The 22,013-nt window shown below is 32.3% G+C and overlaps 1 protein-coding gene across 7 annotated transcripts in view; it reads right to left on the bottom strand.

Moving 5' to 3' along the window:
- The window catches only part of MDGA2 (MAM domain containing glycosylphosphatidylinositol anchor 2), a 795,736-nt gene that overhangs the window by 303,945 nt on the left and 469,778 nt on the right, over positions 1-22,013 (bottom strand). For all 7 annotated transcript variants that reach the window (XM_074290629.1, XM_074290632.1, XM_074290631.1 and 4 more), the window contains 2 exons: positions 13,708-14,001; positions 13,252-13,521 (listed from right to left, as the gene is read on the bottom strand). In XM_074290629.1, coding sequence (XP_074146730.1) covers positions 13,252-13,521; positions 13,708-14,001 — 564 coding nt within the window. The remainder of the gene's footprint in view (positions 1-13,251; positions 13,522-13,707; positions 14,002-22,013) is intronic.

Raw genomic sequence — 22,013 nt, 5'->3', positions numbered from 1 at the left:
TCTTTTCCCAATCCCCTTCACTAGATAGCTAGCAACCCATATTAAATATATAAAATGCACATTTTATATATTTGATATATATAATATATTAATTAAATAATATATATTAAATATATATGTACATATATTAAATATATATTAAAATATGTATATATATATATTAAGTCCAATATGTGTAAACATATTTATACAATTCTCTTGTTGCACAAGAAAAATCAAATCAAACAAGAAAAATAAATAAGAAAGAAAATAAAATGCAAGCAAAGAACAACTAAAAGATGAAAATGCTATGTTGTGAATCATACTCAGTTCCTACAGTCCTCTCTTTGGGTGTACATGGCTCTCTTCATCACATGATCATTGGAGCTGGCAAGAGTGGGAAAGAGTCACATTCAGAATTGATTGTTGTATAATATTGATGTTGCCATGTATAATGATCTGTTTCTGTTCATTTCACTTTGCATCAGTTTATGTAAGTCTCTCCAGGCCTCTCTAAAATTATCCTCCTGATCATTTCTTATACAAAATTAATGTTTCATAACATTCATGTGCCATAACTTATTCAGCCATTCTCCAACTGATGGGCATGCACTCTGTTTCCAATTTCTTGTCACTATGAAAAGGGCTGCCACAAATATTTTTGCATATGTGGGTCCCTTTCCTTCCTTTAAGATCTCTTTGGGATATAAGCACATTAGAAACACTACAGAATCAAAAGGCATCCATTGTTGTGGGTTTTTTTTTTGCAGGGGGGACTTTGTTTCTTTGGGCATAGTTCCAAATTGCTCTCTAGAATGGTTGGATCCATTCATAGTTCCACCAACAATATATTAGTGTCCCAGTTTTCACATTCACTATTATCTTTTCCTATCATCTTAGCTAATCTCAGAGGTATGGAGTAGTGTCTCAGAGTTATCTTAATGTACATTTTTCTGATCAATAGTGATTTAGAGCACCTTTTCATATGATTAGAAATGGGTTTAATTTCTTCATCTGAAAATTGTTCATTCTTTTGATCATTTATCAATTGGAAAATGGCTTGAATTCTTATAAATTTGAGTCAGTTCTCTATATATTTTAGAAATGAAGCCTTTATCACAACCCTTAAATATTTTCCTAATTTTTTTACTTCCCTTTTGATCTTGTCTACATTGGTTTTGTTTATACTTTTTTTTTTTTTTCTGAGGCAATTGGTGTTAAGGAACTTGACTAGGATCACATAGCTAGGAAGTGTTATGTCTGAGGTCACATGTGAACTCAGGTCCTTCTGACTTCAGGGTTGGTGCTCTATCCAGTGTACCACCTAGCTGCTCCTGTACAAAAACTTTTTAACTTAATATAATCAAAATGATCTATTTTGTATTCAATTATGAGTTCCAGTTCTTCCTTGCACACAAACTCCTTCTCCACAGATCTGAGAAGTAAACTATCCTTCTAACTGCTTATAATATCACTCTTTATGTCTAAATCATGAACAAATTTCGATCTTATCTTGGTATAGGGGGTTAGGTGAGGATCAATGTCTAGTTTCTGCCATAGTAATTTCCAATTTTCACAGTAATTTTTGTCAGAGTGAATCATTATTCCAAAAGCGGGGGTCTTTGGGTTTGTCAAACACTAGATTGCTATAATTATTCACTATTTTATCCTGTGAACCTAAAATATTTCACAGATCGACTAAATCTATTTCTTTACTGTTATAGGCCAGAACTCTGAACTTCAAACAAGGAATCTTACAAGGTACTGAGTGGAATTGATGAGACAATGGTTTTATCTAGTTTAGCATGGTGCTATTAAAGTTAAATTCCTTGAGGTCACATTCTTTAACTAAGTATTCTGTCCTTCCATTATATTTCACTTGGTGACCAGTTTTCCTGGATTTAATCATTTGTTATGCCTATGATTTTCAAAAATACTTCAATCCTTCTAAGCTCCAGTCTTGTATCTATAACTATTTATCTTTAACTATAACTTTTTCAGATGTCTAGAACTAGATGTTCAGTATACTTCTTAAACTCAACATTTTTTTGAGCAACCTATAGGATTGTGTTTCCATATAAGAACAAAGACTCAGAGAAAGGCCAAGTCAATCTGATCTGGTTAGTTGTACAAACCAAGATATTGAGCCATTGAGCTGATAAGCTGATACAAATCAACCAAAAACAAAAAGTGGATGAATGGTAATAGAAAACACTGAGTGGGCATGCTTAATGAGTTAATTAGTATTAATTTATCCTCTCCAAAGGAGGTTTCTTTTTGCTGTTTTGAACATAGGTTCAATGAGGAAGGGAGTTCTAATCTATTATCTCCAGCCAATGATTTAGGATAAGAAATAAAAGGCTCATGATTTTGTAAGTGTGGATCCATCCAGGCCTATCTTTGGTGGATTGCCCACTTCTTGCAAGAACTGTAAATAAACAAATGTACTTCATACACTCTTGAGTTCTTTTTATCTTTGTAGCAACTTTCTAACAATATCCAAAATAGAATTTTTTTTTTACTACTTACCCCATTCTCCCCCCCCCAAAAAAATCTACCTCCTTCTGAATTTCACTATTACTATTGAGAGCACCTCAATCTTCCTAGTCCCTCAGGGTTTCCACATGGGTGTCATCCTTGACTCTTCACAATCTCTCATTGTTAATATCTAATCTATTGTCAAGGTTTGTTTATTTCAGCTTTGAACTTCCTTCAAATGGGGCTGTTCTTCACATACTGTATCAACCCTGATGCAAGCCTTTACCACTTTATACTTGGATTATCATAAAAGCAGCCTGACAAGTCTGCCTGCCTCAACCATCCTTCATCCTACTACCAAAATGATTTTTCTAAAATACTATTCCCTTTATTCAGTAAACATTAATAGGTCCTTATTGCCTATAGAATGTAATACAGAATCTTCTGTTTGACATTCATAACCTATGCCCGTTCCCATCTTTCCAGTTTTCTTATACCTTATTCCCTACCACACACTCTTCAGTCCCAGGAAACATTCTAATTGACTTACTCTTCCTACTTTACTGTTATAGATCTGTGTAGAGCTTTTTAAATATTGTTTTTAGTATTCCCTTGTTTCCTAAGTTACAGCTGACACTGTGGATTTGTTCTTTCTCCCTGCTAACTGAGCCCCTTTATGATCTCTTCAAGATTCATCCCTTGACTCCCTGCAGCACATGGTAAAATCCCAGATTGCTATTGAATATTTGAAATCTGCTGTTATTATTTCCCCTGGCTTAGAATATCCCAGTTATTACCTCCCCTTCCACCTCTTTGTAGTGGAAAAAGAAGGGAAGTAATAGAGGTACTTTCACAAAAATAGACAATTTTTACCCAGTTGAGTACTACCTCTTGACTATGCTGCCAGAGGATCCCCTAGGGATTTAGCAGTTGTAGCTATTTCTGACCTAGTAAAAGAAACTTTTGAAGTTGTACTGGAAAATGTCCTCACTATACATATTCTGCATACTGAAGAAACCACCTTACTATCCTCAGCTTTTTTCCAGTGGCTGATTCTCAGGTCACATAGCCCAGTATGTGACACTGATGCTGCAATAGCCTTAATCCTTCTTACATGAGCCTTCTAAATGATCCAGGGATGTTATGTACCCCCTTCTAGATTCTGTTGTTTCCTGATACCCATGGTATTTGTTCCTTGTGTCCTTCTTTGGTTTCTGTCTTTTTACTGTCAACTTGGCTTTATCATCTCATTATGATAAATTCCCTGCATTTACCAAGATTGTGAATCGTCTGCTAGCTCTTTTATTTCCTAGTCTTGTAAATTACTACCATCACACATATACTGGGACTGTGCAAAAGGTGGTTCAGCCAGGGAATCTCATGATTGTGGTTTGTATCTACAAAATCTTTCCATTCCAGAGCTCCATTACCTTAGAAACTTGGACCTTCTGCTGTCCAGCAACCATTCATTTTTAAATTACAGACACATGTGCTGGAGATACTTAAAACTCCTTGAATATTCTGGTACCCAAGCTACAATCTTAGACTGGAACCTTTCACCCTGTATTAGCAATCCTATCAAAAACTCTGAAGAAAATTGACCTTCCCTGTGCAACCACACTCTTATTTTATTCTCATGACAACTTCAGGAAACCCTCCGTTACTCGTTGCACAATTGGCAACAGAAACTTTTCCATCAGTGGATGCACACACACATACACACACACACACACACACACACACACACACACACACACACACACACACATACACACACATAACTGCTATAAATATTTTTTTACAACTAAGTCTCTCCCTTTTTTTATTTTTAACTTTTTGGGATACAGATATAGTAGTGGTCTTGCAGGATCAAAGGGAATACAATTTCATAGAACATGAGCATAGTTCCAAACTGTTCTCCAGAATGGTTGGATAAGCCAATAATGCATAAAGTCTCAATTTTTCCACATTCCCTCCAACATTTGTTATTTTCCTTTGTAATTATATATATATAGAGAGAGATATAGACATATACATATTATATACATATATATGTACATATATACATATATGTATATATATATATATATATATATATATATATATATATATATATATTATACATAATTCTTGAGTTTGCCTTGGCTCTCAAGTATCTTATGTTGTCTACAATTATCTTAAATGAAATTTTGCTTCTTATCAGTACAGCTGCTGGAATTTGTTGGCAATGTATAGAAATATTAATGATTTATGAGGCTTTGTTTTTTATCCTGAAAATTTGTTAAAGTTTTTATTATTTCAACTAGTTCTTTTTTATTTAGCTCTCTAGGATTCTCCATCTACCATCATATCATCTGCAGAGAGAAAAGATAATTTTGTTTCCTCACTGCCTATTTTAATTTCTTCCATTTCATTTCTTCTCTAATTACTACAGCGAACATTTCTAGTACAATATTGAATGATATGGTGATAATGGGCATTTTTGCTTTACTCTCGATCTTATTGGGAAAATGTTTAATAATTCTAATAATTACAATTATGATGGTTTTATATAGACACTGCTTATCATTTTAAGGAGAGCTCCATTTATTGTATGTTCCCTAGTGTTTTTAGTAAGAATGTTTACTATATTTTGTCAAAAGCCTTTTCTGCATCTATTGAGATAATTATCTGTTTTCTGTTAGTTGTTTTTGATATGGTCAGTTATGCTAAAACTTTTTTTTTAATATTGAACCAGTATCCATTACTGGTTTAAATTACACCTGGTTCTTGTGATTTTTATGCTACATTGCTATAATATCCTTACTAGTGGGTTATTTAAATTTTTGTATCCATATTCATTAGAGAAATTTCTGTAAATTTTCTTTGTTTTGTTTTGTTTTTTTATAATTCCTAGTTTAGGGGTCAGCATCATATTTGGGTCCATATTTGGGAATTTGGTAGAATTTCTTAACCTATTTTTGCAAATAGTTTGTATAGTATTTATAGTATTATTTTTTCAATGTTTGCTAGAATTCACTTGTAAATCCATCTTGTCCTGAAGATATTTTCCTAAGGAGTTCATTGATGATTTTTTCAATTTATTTTTCTAAAATGTGGCAATTTAAATATTCCATTTCTTCTTCTGATAATCTGATTGATTTATATTTTGGTAAATAGTCATGTATTTCACTATCTGTCGATCTATAACACATTTATTCATATATATTTGGGCAAAATAATTCCTAATAATTGTTTTAATGTCCTTTCCATTGTTGGTAAATTCACCCTTTTCATGTTTTATACAGTCAATTTTTTTTCTTTTTTAAAATCAATTTATTCAATGGTTTATTTATTTCATTGGTTCATTATAATAAAGTACAGCATATTCATTCAATAGACAATTGTTTCTAAAATATTATACATTTATCTATTGCACAATATTTGTGATTAATGTGAGCAGTGTCTAATGTTTGTTGTTAAACAGCATAGAGGTTCTTAATATCAGGAATAGACGTAGACCTTAAGAATGAGGACAGATGTTAGAGACAGATGTTATGGAAGAATAGGACACTAATGCATAGTTGATGGATTTGTGAACTTATCCAACCATTGTGGAGAACGAATTGGAACCTAGCCAAAGGGCTATTAGTTGCACATTTCTCAAGGGAATAATACTAAAGATTGATGTAAGAAAATACCTGTGATTAAATTGCCTATCTTTACTGCTACACATGTAAACTTCTGCATGTCTGAGTATGTTTTTATAATTATTTGACTATGTTTTGTATAATGTTCGTGCAATTGCAATGTCTGTTGTTTTGTGTATATGCTTTTATTAATAATTATGTTTTTATTATATGTAGGCCTATTGATAGTATTGTTGCTTAGCTAGCTTTATTTTATTTATAAGCCATGATTACTGCTTTTGATTGATTGCTATATTTTATGAATATATATGTACTTTTAAAAATACATAGGTATGTTGTCACTGTAGTAATGTCTCCCAGTAATGCTCTGTCTACTGCATGTACTATTAATGTGATTTTTTTTCCAGTTTCAATGATTATTTTAAATCACTACTGCTTTTACCATATATTTACTGATTTGGACTTGGCTTCAGTTAGTTGATCTTTGAAAGAGACTGAAAAGTTTTGGTCTATGGGAGCTCATTTCTTCTCAAAAGGTCAGTGTTTTGCCCTGTGTGAGAGGTGGGATTGTTGACAAGAATGAAAAAAAGGAATATCTCTTCAATTCTCTTTAAGCTTTGAGTTAATTCAGAGTCTGTAGTAGCTTTAAGGCACTCCTGCCTTCTGGCTTAGAGAAGAAAAATGGAAAAGGCAAGCCCACTTCAGGATGCTGAAGTAATAGATCCTGGGAAGACATAAGAGGAGCTAGCATATCCTTCATATCTCTATTCTTAGCTTGTTCTACTAGAGAATATGAGGAAGTTCATTTTGCTCCCAATGAGAGAGACCTGGATCTCACCCAAAATGAAGTTTCCCAAAGAGTACATTTAAATTTATTTTTTTTACATATTTAATTTTTTTGTCATGTGTTTTCTCAGGACCTATCAAGGTGCTTATCAAGCTTAATAAATTATTCAACTATTTAAAAAGCATGATAATGAACTATGATTCTGACTAAAATAATAATAAATCACCAAACAGTTACAAAGTTCTTCCTAGGGGTCAGACACTGTGATAAGTGCTTGGAGCAGACAAAAACAGACACCAAACTGCAGGAGCTTAATTTGGTATGGGAGATGAATGGATGGATAGAGATATATCAATATATACATGCACACAGATAAATGTATATATACATGCATATATAAAATTTATGGAAGGCTACCTTAGAGGAACAAGTCCAGCAGCTAAGAGGGCTAGAAAAGCCTCCTGTAGAAAGTGACATAAAAGTTGTCTTGAAATGAGATTTTTAAAGAAATGGAAGTTAGGGACAGATTATGTACATATGGAGAACAATAAGTACAAAAACAAGAAAATTGGAAATGGTGTCTTGTGTTTGAAGAAAAGCAAGTAGGCCAGCGTGGGTGAATTTTAGAGTGCTTGTAGGGGAGTAGAGCATAAGATATAAATATAAAAGTAGTAAGTTGCCAAGTTGTGAAGTTTTAAGATTCAAACAGAAGAGTTTGTATTTGATTCTAAATAAGAAGCTAGAGAAGTTTATTGAAATGAGGCATGACATGGTCACACTATACTTTTAGATATGCTATGTGGGAAATGGATTGGAGTGGAAAGAGTCTTGAGGTGATGACTTTTCAGTCTTATCAGAGAAGACATGAATTGTGGCAATAAAATGGTATACAGCAAGAAGATACATAGGACAGATGAGTAGGTAGAAAATATTAGATTTAGTAAATGATTAGATATATGGAGCAAGAGAAAAATGAGTAGAGGATGTTGTAAAGCTGAGGTTGTAAAATTGAATGATAGAGCATGGTATGTTCTTGATACTAATAGATAAATTGGGAAGAGAGGAGTATTTTGGGGAAAAGAATGAGTCTGCTTTGGATATTTTGAGTTTGATGTGTCTATAAGATATCTAGTTCAAAACGTCTACTAAGAGCTAATAATGTAGAATTGTTCACCAGAGCAAGACTAGGGCTGGAGATACATCATTTTGGGAATCATCTGAATAGAAAGAATAAGCCAACTAGTTGAGTTGATTTATTAATTGAGTTCAATAAATGAGATAATACAAAGAGAAGAAAGAACTTTGGGGAACTATACCAGTTAATGTATATGACATGCAGGTATAGCCCCCTTTAAGATTCCTTTTCTGATCTCCAACTTCCTCTGGGACTGACCTTTGATTTACAAAATCTAGTCAAAACTACCCTTTTGTATTCTAAGGGGAGAGATCCGTATCTGAGCTAACTTGGGCTTGTTCCCAGCCCCCACCGGATCTGAGCTGGCTTGGGTTTTCCCAACCCCTATTATCTGCTCAGGTTTCCCCAAAACAGTTTCTTCCTTACCTGAAAAGCACGTCAAGAATTTGGCACTGCCTTAGGCTCCTTCAAGCAAATAAAAGAGCCAAGCTGGAATCATCTCTTGGCCGAGAATTGAAACATGCCAGCAACATGCTTTTGCATCACAGACTCTCTGTCCCACCACTTTTGATGTATTTCTTTCTCTATCTAATACCTTTTACTAACCATACTTTAACCTTACTTTCAAAGCCTACAATAAACCTCTTTTTATCAATCTAGATTTTAGGGCCTGTAAATTCATTTACAAGGGACTCTTGCCATCACTAGAACTCATTTAACTTTGTATCCTTGCACCAAATCCAAAGGGGTTGCAGGGGAGCTCCATTTGACTCCCTGTACCCCAAACCTGCCACTAGACCTCAATTAATCCTAATTTTATTGAGGTATAGACCTCAACATTTGGTTATACCTCATCAATATGATTGAGAAGTCTTCAGATAGGGAGGAGAAACAAAAGAGAGAGGTGTTATATAAAACCCAAAGAAGAAAAAGTATACATGAAGAGATTATTAGCAACATTAAATTCTGCAAAGAAGTAAGGAAGCATGGTAACTAAGAGATCAGCTTTGAAGAAGCAGATTCAGTCAAATGATGTGATTTGAAGCATACTACATAGAATTTGGAAAAGAGAGGAAGTGAAAATATTAAGTATAATAGCTTTATCAAGTAGTTTAGTTGATATAAAGGAAAGGAATAACAAGCAGGAATAGTAGGAACAAGAGATTTTTTTCTGTTAACTTTTGTGCACAGACCTATTTCTTTTTTATATTCAATTCAATTTTATGTTCAGTTCTGAATCCTTTCCTCCTTCCCACTCCTCTACCCATTAAGAAGGTAAGAGAAACAAAATCCATTATAAATACTTACATTTGTAAAACATAAATGTATATAATGCAAAACAAATTCCAGCATTATCCATGTCCAAAAAAGCAGGGGGAAGGAAAAAAAGGCAAAGAAAAGGGGAAGGGGAAGGGGAGGGGAAGAGAAAATTGCAAATTTTGTCAATTTAGCAATCTGATGGTGTGAAAAGGTACCAAATGATTGTTTTGATTTGATTTTTTAAAATGAATGATTTTGAGATTTTTTTTCATATAGCTATTAATAGGTTGGATATTATTTTATTATTTTTCATTTGGGAAATTATTTTTGTAAATTTGATTCAGTTTCTCACATCTTCATCAAAGAAAATTGCCACAAAGATTTTTTTAAAATTTCTTGCTTCCCTTGTTAATTTTAGTTTCATGAAATTTTTGTGCAAAACTTTTAATTTTATGTAATCAAAATTGTCCATTGAAAAACCTGTGACCCTGTCATTTTTTAAATTGTGAATTCTTTCCTGATTCATACAATAGATAGGTAATTTCTTCCATGCTTCTTTAGTTTTCCCATGATGTCTTTATGGTCTAAACCATGTTTCTTTTCAGTTTGCAATATGGTGTGATTTATACTTTGCTTCTTACTAGAGTTCTTCCTGACATGGGAAATCTCTCTCTTCTAGAAGTCAGTGGCCTTGAACCCAGATTCCTTAATCCTATCTCGCCCTACAAACTAACCCCTCCCCCCCTCACATCTGTTAAGTACCACTAATTAATCTTTCTATAGAGTTCTGCAGACACTAACCAAATTTTCTATAGAGCTGAACTAAAATTAAGTACCACTACTTAACTTTCAAAAGAACTGAATTAATGTTAAGTACCACCACTTAAGCCTTCTATAGATTTGAACTACCAGCAATTAAACTTTCTATAACTTTACTGAAGCCAATTCAAGCCCAAACTTCTCTATTGTTTCAAAAGCCCCCAAGACCTAAACTCTGATCATAAAACTAAGTACTCTGGGTATGCCAACTAGTAGAGCTCCTAATCTCATTTTGGAGCTTCTGTCCACTTCTGTCCACTTCTCTTAGTGATCCGAAATAAACTTTTCCTTTCTTTACCAGAGAATTGAATGAGTAAATTTTTTTACCAGACCTGCGCCTTGTCTCATACATCATAAGCCTGGATTCCCAACATTCCCCACAGAAAGTTTAATTGCTGGTAGTTCAAATCTATAGAAGGCTTAAGTGGTGGTACTTAACATTAATTCAAATGATAGGTTACTGTGTTCATTGCTTCTGTGTATTGTGTACATAATTGACTTCATTGATCAACTTCCTTATCTCTTACTCAGTACCAAGTTACTTTGATGATGATAGTTTTGTAGCATTTTTTGAATTCTTTTACTGCCAGATTCACTTTCTTCTCATTTTTTTTGATTCCTTTGATATTCTTGATCTTCTGTTTCCTATATGCATTTTGCATTTTTTTTTCCTTTAGCTCTATAAAAAGTAGCCCTATGGTAGTTTCATTCTTTTTGTACCAAGTAAATTAATTTAGGTGAAATTGTCATTTTCATTATATTGGCTCAGTCTATCCCTGAACAATTAATATTCCTCCAATTGTTCAGATATATGTTTCTGTGTAAAGTGTTTTGTTTATAATATTCATGAATGAGATGAGGTGAGATCTTTCAAGACAGTTGTGAAAATCGAGTAAGGCTTCATCTACTTCAGAGTTTGAGTAGGCCTGAAGGACTCTAACTAAACATGGAGTCAAGAGCATAATTGCATTCTCCTCCCATGATATCATCTCCCTATTTCAGCCAAATATGGGCAACTATGTACTTATTGGTCAAGTTCAATTTCATGGGCAGATCTCACTTTTAGAATGTAAGACTCTCAGCCAAAGAGGATGAGGGTCAGTGGTGGGAGGGGGTGTTTTGCGTTAGGGATTAAAGAGGCTGTCCTGCCCACAGGAGGCGCTTCCTCTCTTCCATTGTCTACTCAAAGGGTGGGACGCCCTTCTCTGGAGAATGTACAATAAACTTTGCTTTTCTCTAGAGCTCTCTCCAGCTTTTTTATTAAATGGTGACCCCTCACCATTTCCATACCACACATTCATATTCATATAAATCCTATGTGTGTGTCTTGGCAAGTTGATTTGAATGTAATTTTTCTTTTTATTTCTTATTCTAATTGATAACATCAAGAAATGTTATGGATTTATATGGATTGATTTTATATCTTTCAACTTTGCTAAAGTTGTGAATTTTTTTGATTAGTCTTTTAACTGATTCTTTAGAATTCTCTAAGTAAACTGCAAAATATGATAGTACCCCCCCTTTACCTGTTCTTATTGCTTGAATTTCTTTTTCTTATCATATTTTATAGTTACAAGAGTAATGGTGATAATGGATATCTCTCCTTATTCCATGATCTTTTTGGAAAAGTTGCTAATTTATTCTTATTGCAGATAATGTTGATTAATGGTTTTAAGTAGATGCTAACCATTTCTTTGCTGTCCAAAAGTCTGGGCTGCTATCTCATACCTATTGCTGTAAATGAAATTTTTTCAATACTATTTTTCAATTTTCCCAGTAATTTTTGCGAAATAATGAGTCTTTATTCTAGTACTTAGGCTTGCCTTTTCTTTCTTTGCTTCTTTATCTCTTTCTTTTTCCCTTTCTTCCTTTTTAATACCAGAGCATGAGAGATCCATTTGCTTTAGTATGTTATGTATCCAACTATAATTTAAGAATGGATAAAAATAAGCCATGGAATGTAAATATTCTATAGGAAATTAGGTGATTCATGATTTAAAAAAGATATGGAAGAAGCAGAAGAACAAGTCTTACTATATCAAAATCAAAATGATGAAGAATATGATAGAAAACATGATAGAGAACATGATAGAAAAATGTATCTTTGTTTCAATACATTTGTTTTTTCTTTTCTTTTTTGGAGTAAAAGGTAAAATGAAATAAAATAAAATAACAATAATCATAGCTATTATTTATATATCTACTATGTGCCACACACTGCACTAAACTCTTTTCAATTATTGTCTCATTTTATCTTCATATCAATTCTAGGAAGTAGATGATATTATTATTCCATTTTACAGATGAAGCAAGTGAGGCAAACAGAGGTTAGGCAACTTTCTCAGGTTCACACAACTAGAAAGTATCTGAAGTCAAATTTTAACTCAGGTCTTCATAATTCTGAGCCCAACATTTTACAACAACTGTGTCATTTATTTAAAAAAAATACACATGGAATACTTTATGAACTTTCAGATGAGGTCATTATATTGTTAGTTTTATTTAATTGCTTTACTTTGTTACAAAAGGCCATAGAGAAAGATGTTTGCAATATAAAAACAAAAAATATCAGTAAAACTTTTTTAAAAGGGGGGGCAGCTAGGTGGCACAGTGAATACAGCACCAGTCCTGAATTCAGGAGGACCTGAGTTCAAATGTGATCTCAGACACTTAACACTTCCAAGCTGTGTGACCCTGGGCAAGTCACTTAACCTCAGCCTCAAAAAAACAAACTTTTAAAAAATAAAATGCTAGGATCTAAAATGTCATTATTTTGTTTCAAGTTTGTGAGGACATCAAATGGGAGAATTTTTAAAAGCTACTTACTATTCTAAGACCATATATAAAAGATTTATCCTCAAATAATTTAACATTTTCTCAAATGAATTTGTATTTTAACTTAAAGTGCTATTAATATTTGTTGCTTTAATTAATAAAAGACTCAAAATAGCAGCTCTACTTATAAGCCTTATTGAAATTGAAATATTTTATCTTAACTTCTAGACCAGATTTATCTTACAAATTAATAATTAGAAACTGTTCCAGAAGAAAGAAGTCTATTTTGCCCCATAGATTTCCATTATATATACTTTCATTAACATAGAATGAAGTGTCCTATGTATTGTTATTGTTTTAATTCACTGAAAATGTCTTTGAATTCCTACCTGTAACAAGATAGCTGCATCTTCCAGCTCCAGCTTCATTTATAATGTTACAATTGTAAATCCCATAGTTTTCATTGGATAGATCCTTCAATGTGTACTCTGTATACTCTTGTGAATCAAATTGACCCATCCGTAATAACTTATTGCCTAGGCGCCACTCATAGGTCAACACCCGGATAGGATAGGCTCTTAATACTCTGCAACTCATTGTGACACTTCTATCCTGTCCTTGTCTTATTTCCAGGAATGGTGGTTCCACAGCTGGAGGATCTATAGAAAAAAAGATATTTAAAAAGAGACAAGACATTGTTTATAATAAAAAAGTTACAAGTGAAATAATTGTATTGAAATTCAAATTGCTAAACCAGTGGCAAAAATAATTTTCTTTTATTTAAGGGATTACTTGTTTTCTTCCATTTCCCCCAAAAGACAATCATAGAAAAGGAATTCACTTACATTGTACAATGAGCTGTACCAATGCTTCCCTTGGTGTTACATTAAATCCATTGTACTGGCTAGTCTGACATCTGTACATTCCTGACATCTCCCTAGATACATTCACAATTCTCAGTGTTCCATCATAACTCTCCATTTGCATTGACCCATCTGGCATAGCAACTTCTTTGTCCGCTCTAGTCCAAAGGATAATGGGTTTAGGTTTTCCAGTTACTTGGCACTGTAGTTCTATGGTATCCCCTTCTCTGGTTACCAAAGGTGATTTTTCCTGAGGAACAGTCAAATTGGGTGGAACTTGACAGAGGAAAAAGAAAAGGGATTATAAGGTTACTATTAATTGTTAAAGTACACTAAAATATAGAAAAATCAACTGCACATTGAAATATAACAATCCCATGCATCAAAATTTTAGACAAAATAAAAAATTGATAAAATCCCTCAATCAGAAGAAAGAGAATTCCTTAATATAATCCAGAAATATTTGATGTAGGACTACCTAATGGGAAAAAAACAATTATCAATCAACAAATCAGTCATTAGGTTGGAAATGACATGACCAACAAAAGAAAGTATCTTCTTAGAATAGTATAGTACTCTGTATTTTTATCAGATGATCACATGACAAATTGGGCAAAGTCAAGTAGAAAGGGGACAAACATATATAAAATGTTGGGGGGAAATAGGGAAAATTTTTATTTCTTTCTGTCTTAAATATCTTTCATCTAAAGATAAAAAAAAAAAATGTAAAAGTAGTTGAAAAGTGAAAGCCCATGGGAAAATTCAGCCAGAGTGCTCAAGCATTAACTAGCATTCCATTCTTCTATTCTACAGTGGGAATGCTATGTAAAGAATAATGAGGCAGATATATGATGGTACTGTCAATTTCTATTTGAGTTTTTATTTTGTAACTTGTGAGTGAACTATGGTATCATAGTCAAAACTTTAGTTGTATATAAAACCTAATTTTAAAGAATGCTAATATATTTTTCTATAATTTTTTTGTTCTGTAAATATATTTTTGTACTCAAGTGTCATTTTATTAAATTTGGGTTTCAGAATTTTCTGGATCGAACATTAATTATAGTGTACAATAGCACAGGAAACAAACAGTATCATATATATGTATGATACAATAAAATATGAATTACAGATGCTATTTATTTTAATGTTTTTCAATTAAATATCCCTTTATAATAAAATATAATTAATATAAATTGACAAAATGGAACTAGAATTACTGGCAGATAATATTCTAGAATACTTCTAATCACTGATGAATTCCTCTAGAACTTTAATGGGAAGATTTGTCCTGAATAAGCCACATAATTTAGCAAATTCTAGCCTCATTGTCCTTTGAGCAAGACCAGTTACATTTTCCCCTCAGGGTGATGTAAAAACTGTGTGTTTCTATATGAAACTTCATATTATACTGTTTGCTTTTAAATAGAATCCTAAGACCCTCTTTAGGAGAGAGATCACCATGTCCTGCCTCTCTTGTCCCTAAACTCCCATCACTTAATTAAAAATAGAAAAAAATAAAGGGAATTTTTGGAAATAATGATCAAACAATATTAATACATACCCAAAAATGTATTTTCTCTGCATACATCATATCAGTAACATATTGCAAGATAAAATATTGCATTGCTCAGAGTTTTTAAGTCTTTCAAAATAATTTTTCTTTATAATTGTTTTATATATATAAAACATATAGATATAGATATAGATATAGATTTGCTGAGGCAATTGTGATTAAGTGACTTGCCCAGGGTCACACAACTAGGAAGTGTTAAGTGTCTGAGACTATTTGAACTCAGGTCCTCCTGACTTAAGGGCTGGTGTGCTATCCACTGCACCACCTAGCTGCCCCTATTTTTGCTATTCTTAAATGAATTGTTCTCGTTCTGCTCACTTTACACTGCCAGTTAATACTTTTCCATACTTCTTTGAGCTTATTCGTACTTCCCTTCTAGTTCTAGTCTTCTCTTTTGTCATTGATAGTATATTAATACTCCGATATCTTAATATACCATTAGTTATCCAACCATTTTCTAATTTTCTAAGAAGTAATCTAAAGTACATTTTAGATTTATTCCCTATCTCTCTTTTTTATCTCTACTTCAGAATCAGGGAATCAATTCTGCTTGTGACTAAGTAATTCTTCATAATAGTTTTCTCATAACTTCATTTCTTTCTATATATATATATTTGCTTTTTTCTTCCTTTAGTTTGATATGGTCCTTATAACAAATACTTTGGGTATGCAAGTGTGATGTGTATTCAACATTTCTTTATCTACTTCAGCTGAGTCATCTATGAGTTCATCTGAAGTCCATTCCTAATATCTCTTCATATATGTTTGTATATTTTTTTCATGAAATCAAATGATTAAAACTTGTTTCATTCCTTCTTTCTATTTTCTTTAGCAGGATATTCCTCTTATGCACTTATGGACCCTCAAATTAGGCATACATCTTCTGAAGATGATTTAGATAATGTTTCAAGATTTGAAAAAAAGTCTTCCCAATGTATTTATTCCTTATTTTGCTTTTATGCAAAGTAACAGCAAATACTGAGAGTCAGCCTTGTTTTACCTCAGCAGCCTACAAAAGGATCTTGAATTCCCTCATATGGGGCTGACAACCTTTCACTTTTGTAGATACAATTCTGAAACCTCCAAGATAACACATTAGGGCTGGAGAATGAAGGCTGAATAATTGAGAATTCCACCATAATTTGCCCCGGGATGCTCAAAATATGAGAAGTTCCAAATTCCAATAAAATTCCTAACTAATTAGAACAGATTAAATTTAATGAATTTTTATAAATTACATAAGTCTTCAATCTATGTTTTGAAAATGTTACAGAGGGAATAGTAATTTTCTTCCAGGTTCTTGACCATGGTCTCTTTTTCCTCTCTTTGAACAATCAGAACAGGAAAATTCTTTTAAAACACCATAAAATGGTATTTGCCTATTAAATTGCATCCAATAAAAAGTCAGTAAGTTATTCTTCCAGCCCAAGACAATTTAGTAGTTCATAAAGACAGATTGGATGGAGTGGAAGTTGATATGAAGTCCATGTGGATGAACATCATTGGTGGAGACAAAAACAGCAGTAGGTTTGGGAACTCTCAAGCCAGAGATGGTAAGGTCACCTGGCAGCCTGTAAGAAAGAGATTACAAGAGATCTCTGTGATAGTACTGGACACATGATCAGATGCTACTTGACCATTCCATCATCTATACATACTTCTAAGTCATAGTTCAATTGAGGAGAGACTCACTTTCTATCAAGAAGAAGTGAAAGCCCAGAGGGGCAGTATCACTTTTGGCCAAAATAGATGAGGGGCCTTGAGAAACAATATCATTTCTGATCCCAAGGGATCATGGGAACTGAGGAGGAATAGAGATTGAAATCTCAAGGGATCAAGGATCCTTCCTGGGTAAGGACCAGAGTGCAGACTAAAATAGCAATGATTACAATTGTGCCTAGCACAACAACTTAGAAACACTAGAAGCTTCGCTGGAAGTTCTTCAGAATTAGTGCTAAAAAGAGTAATGTAAAAAAGCTTAAAGCTCAAAACATGTCTTCTACTTATGCCAAAAACAGACCCCAACTTTAATATAAAGTTCAAAATCAAGAAACAAAATGAGAAAATGAACAAACAATGGAAAACAAAAAAAACCAACCATATAAATCATTAGGATTTCTCTTGCATGTGTACCTTTTTATGCTTCTCTTAAGTTTTTTATTTGAAAGTTGAATTTTCTATTCATCTGTCTTTTTCATCAGGATGCTTGAAAATTTCTTTATTTCATTAAATATCAATTTCCCCCCTGATAGATTCTATTCAATTTTGATGAATAAGTTATTCTTGATTTCAGTCCTTGCTTTCTGGAATATCATATTCCAAGGTTTCTGATCTTTATTAGGGAAGTTGCTAAATCTCATGTGATCCTGATTTTGACTCCATGATATTTTAATTATTTCTTTTTGATTGCTTTCAATATTTTCTCCTTGATCTAGAATTTCTGTAATAAGCTATAATATTTCTGGGAGTTTTCATTTTGGTATTTCTTTTAGGAAGTGTTGGTGGATTTTTTCTTTCTTTGTTTTTTAACCCTCTGGTTTTAGGATCTCAGGTCAGATTTTCTCATTAATTTGTTGAAATACAATCTCTACACTCTTTTTTTATCATGGCTTTGCAGTAGTTTAATAATTCCTAAATTATCTCTCTTCATTCTATTTTCCAAGTTATTTGACTTTCCAATGAGATATTTCCCTTTTTTATTTTTTTCATTCTTTTGATTCCCCCCCTCCATTATTTCTTTATGTCTTTTTGTCTCACGAAGCACTTACCTTTCAATTGCCCAATTCTAATTTTTAAAAGACTATTTTCTTCAGGGAGTTCATGTACCTCTCTCTTTTTTTTCACTTGGCCAATTCTACATCTAAAAATTTCTTCTTTTCCAGTGAAATTTTACATTTCTTTTAACCAGGACTCTTACTTCTCTGTGACCATAAGTTTTATTGCTCCTTTTGGTCCTGATATTGCAACCCAAAACTGTGTAAGGGAAATGCAACAGGGTCCTAAGCCTTTTAAAGGTTGCAAAGTATTTCCTGCAATCTCCTTCTGTTCCCTCATATTCATTCCTCATCTGGAATGAGCTCCAAAAGCTACTTTTGTTGTCAATACAACTACCTCCAAGGCCCACTGCTGGCAATACAATGCTCCATGGTTTGAAGTGAGCAGAACAACTGAAAGACTTAGTAACTCTGATGAGGACAATAATTCAAGACAATTCCAAAGGACCTATGATGAAAAATTATTTCCTTAGAATGAAAATTGATAAACTCTGAATAAAGATTAAAGCATACTTTTCTTTTATTTCTTTTATTTTAGTTTATTTTCTGTCTATATTTTCTTTTACAACATGACCAATATTGAATTATAATTAATTACTACTAAATTATAATTATAACTAATTGAAATTAGATTTGAGGAATATGTAAGTAATTTAATTACTGATTGGTTATTAAATATATTTCATAAACTTTTCCTTTAGATTCTTTAGTTCACAGCATTGAGGGAGGCATTCAAACTTTTGTTAATGTTGAAACTTCCCAAGTTACTAAGAAATGACTCTAGGATTTGGAACTATGAACGTTCTAAATAGGCTTTAATAGATTTTCACAGGAGAGCAAATGTTAAAATTGTAAAAGAATGAAAGGATATAGATAAATTGAATCAATCAATTATAACATTATACTTTAAATAACTATCTTGATGTTCTATACAATCAAACTTTTATCAAGTGAGAACAAGTCTTAAGTGACTTATCAAGAGTGATAAACTATTTGTGAAAATATTTTAATCAATTTAGAAAGAACAAAATGCTTATTGGATTTCTGTCTGTATATGTTTCTATACGTATATGTATATATTTCTATATGTATATATTTCTATATTTCTATATGTATATGTATATACGTATATGTATATATGTATATATTTCTATATGTATATATATATCTATATGTATATATTTCTATACAAATATCTATATACCTATTTATATATTTATTTATTTATGCAGCTACATACATCTATAGATAGATAGATATACAGGCAGGCAGGCAGACAGAGAGACATTGGCTGAAGAATCAGTCAGCAGTATTAAGACAGACTCATTCAAAAGCAGTCATTCCTGATATGGGGTAGCAAGTTCATTCAAACTTCTGAAAGGGAATTGTTGTGGACAAAGAAGTGCAAGGACTAGAAACCCTCAAGTTCTCAGATTAACCTCAAGAGCTTTGAGGAAAGAATCAGCTATCCTAACAAATGACATGAATGGTAATTAAGAAATAGGAAGGAGTGTTACTTATAGATTAGATTTCCTAGGTAAATTTCTTAAAATATAACTCACTTAGAGGTTTAAGGTAGAAAAAATTTAAATGAAAATATATCTAGTTGTATGAGTAATTTTTTACTCTTTTGACTATTCCAAAGGCAGAGATTATAGGGTATAGAAGCATCCTTACATTCATATTGACTACTTATCTTCTGTATAATAAACACATATTTGTTTCTTCATTATATTTAGTCCTCTGGAATGGAGGAAATATTTTTAATGATCAGATACAATTGTAAAGTGCACATGTTTCCAATGGGAACTAAATATATTTTACAACTGAGATTCTATTTTCTTTTTTTAAAAAAAGATATAGCTGTATGAATTGTGAAAATGTTGAGTATTATAATGTGAAATTCTTGAATTACAATTACAAAGCAAAAGACTTATAATTAGAGATTCAGATTAACTCAATTGTCTATCTCCACTAGAAAAAATAAAAGAATTAAATGATAGTCTTTTTATGAAAAGGTGTAATTTCTCTACTGACAAATAATTGGTTGGAAGAATCCAGAATTTTGATATTGCACGAAACTACATTCTTTATTTAGAATTAAGATTCAAGAAATATACCCCCAAAATAACTGATCCAACTCGTATTTTAAAAAATAAAAGTTAGACAGTAACTTCCTGAAATAATACATTTAGTGTAAAAAGATCTGTGTTTCCATTATATAAATGTAATTTATTAGCATTTTGTTACTTGAACAACTATTTCATCAGTAGTCACTATAGCTAATATCTTTAGACCAGACGACCTCTGAACATTATCAGAGTATTGGGAAAACTTCCAAAGATCTTTATTGTAGCTAGATTCTACCCATTGTCTAAAACATTTGTCATAAAACATAAAACTCATTCTCTGTGGAAAATGATTGTCTAGTATTTACATGTGAATAAACCTAGTATAAAGATATTTAATTTTGATAAACAACATAAGAAAAATGAGTTTTTTAAATTTATACAAAAATCATTTTATGATTTGAAATCCAAAACATTTTAATTCAGAAATATCCTATATTTTTAACAGACGCATGGATATTTGTTTTTTTTCTTTCAGTCTTTAAAACTTGCATTTGCATATTTTTAAAATGTACAATTAATCCAATAATTAGAACATTTGGCAGTCAATATGCATTTTAATTAATGTGCTTATTATGTGCCAAATTTAGGATTAAGGATATAAAGAAAGGCAAAAATACAGTTTCTGTAGTTAAAGAACTTATATATTCATGCAGAAAATAACAGAATAATAATGTACATACTAGATAGATGGACAGATAGATGATAAATGACAGATACATAGATGGATGGATAGATAGATGTGGGAAAAATTTTTATAGTGAAGAAAGTGGAAGTGGAAAATTGTAAAGGTTTCTTTTGGAAGATGAAATTTGAATGAATCTTAAAGGAAGTCAGGGAAGAAAGGAGACAAGAAATGAAGGCATCAGAGGAACCACAAGAAAACCTGTGTCACTGATTCAGAGGATATTTGGAATCTAGTAAAGAAAACTGGAAAGTTAAGAAAATCCTGAAACATAAAGGCCTATAAAAGTCAGAAGATTTTATATTTGATCTTTAATGGTCATACCAACCCTTTAGAAAAATTACTTTGGAAACTAAGTGCAGAATGGGCTTCAAGTAAGGAAAAACTAGAGATAGGAAGACCAACAGAAGGTTTATGTAGATGTCAGGTGATAAGGACCAGGACCAAGGTGACTGTAATATTGGAGAAAACATGAACTTTAAATGAAGAAATATAACAAAGATAGAAAAGACAAGACTTTTCAAAAGATTGGATGTGTAGAATGAGTCACAGTGAAGAGTCAAGGATAATTTTTAGGTTTTGAACTGAGTGCCTGGAAGAATAGTGATGTCTTTGATTGTAATTGGGAGTTCATAAGAGGGGAGGCTTTGGTAGAGATAAAGATAATGAATTAGTTTTGGAACATTTTGAGTTGGAGATTTTGACAGGACTTCCAGTTCTAGAAGTCCAATAGAGAGGTGATAAGATGAGATTGGATATAAGGGTGAGATAAATAGATCTGCAAATCATCTGCATAGATACAATAACTGAAACCATGATATCTAACATTACCACTAAGCAAAAGAGTGGGCATAATCTGGGGGAGAAACCATCAGAGTAGTAGGAAGAGAACCAAGATAGATTAGGATCACAAAACCTAAAAAGAAAAGTGACAATCTGATTAATTTCATTTTATATCTTTCCAGATATTTTCATTTTATTCTCTTAACTCGATTTACTGTTGACTCATCAACTGTCTTTTTTCAATAACTTGCAAAATCAGTAGGCTGATGGAGAAGCTGCACAGAGACCTTCGTTCTACACCAGTAGTTATTTATTCTTTTGAACTTGAAAGGGGTGACACA

Source organism: Sminthopsis crassicaudata, chromosome 2 (assembly GCF_048593235.1).
Source record: "Sminthopsis crassicaudata isolate SCR6 chromosome 2, ASM4859323v1, whole genome shotgun sequence".
Taxonomy (NCBI): domain Eukaryota; kingdom Metazoa; phylum Chordata; class Mammalia; order Dasyuromorphia; family Dasyuridae; genus Sminthopsis; species Sminthopsis crassicaudata.
Note: the sequence above shows the minus strand (reverse complement) of the source record. Positions and strands in the feature narration are given on the sequence as shown.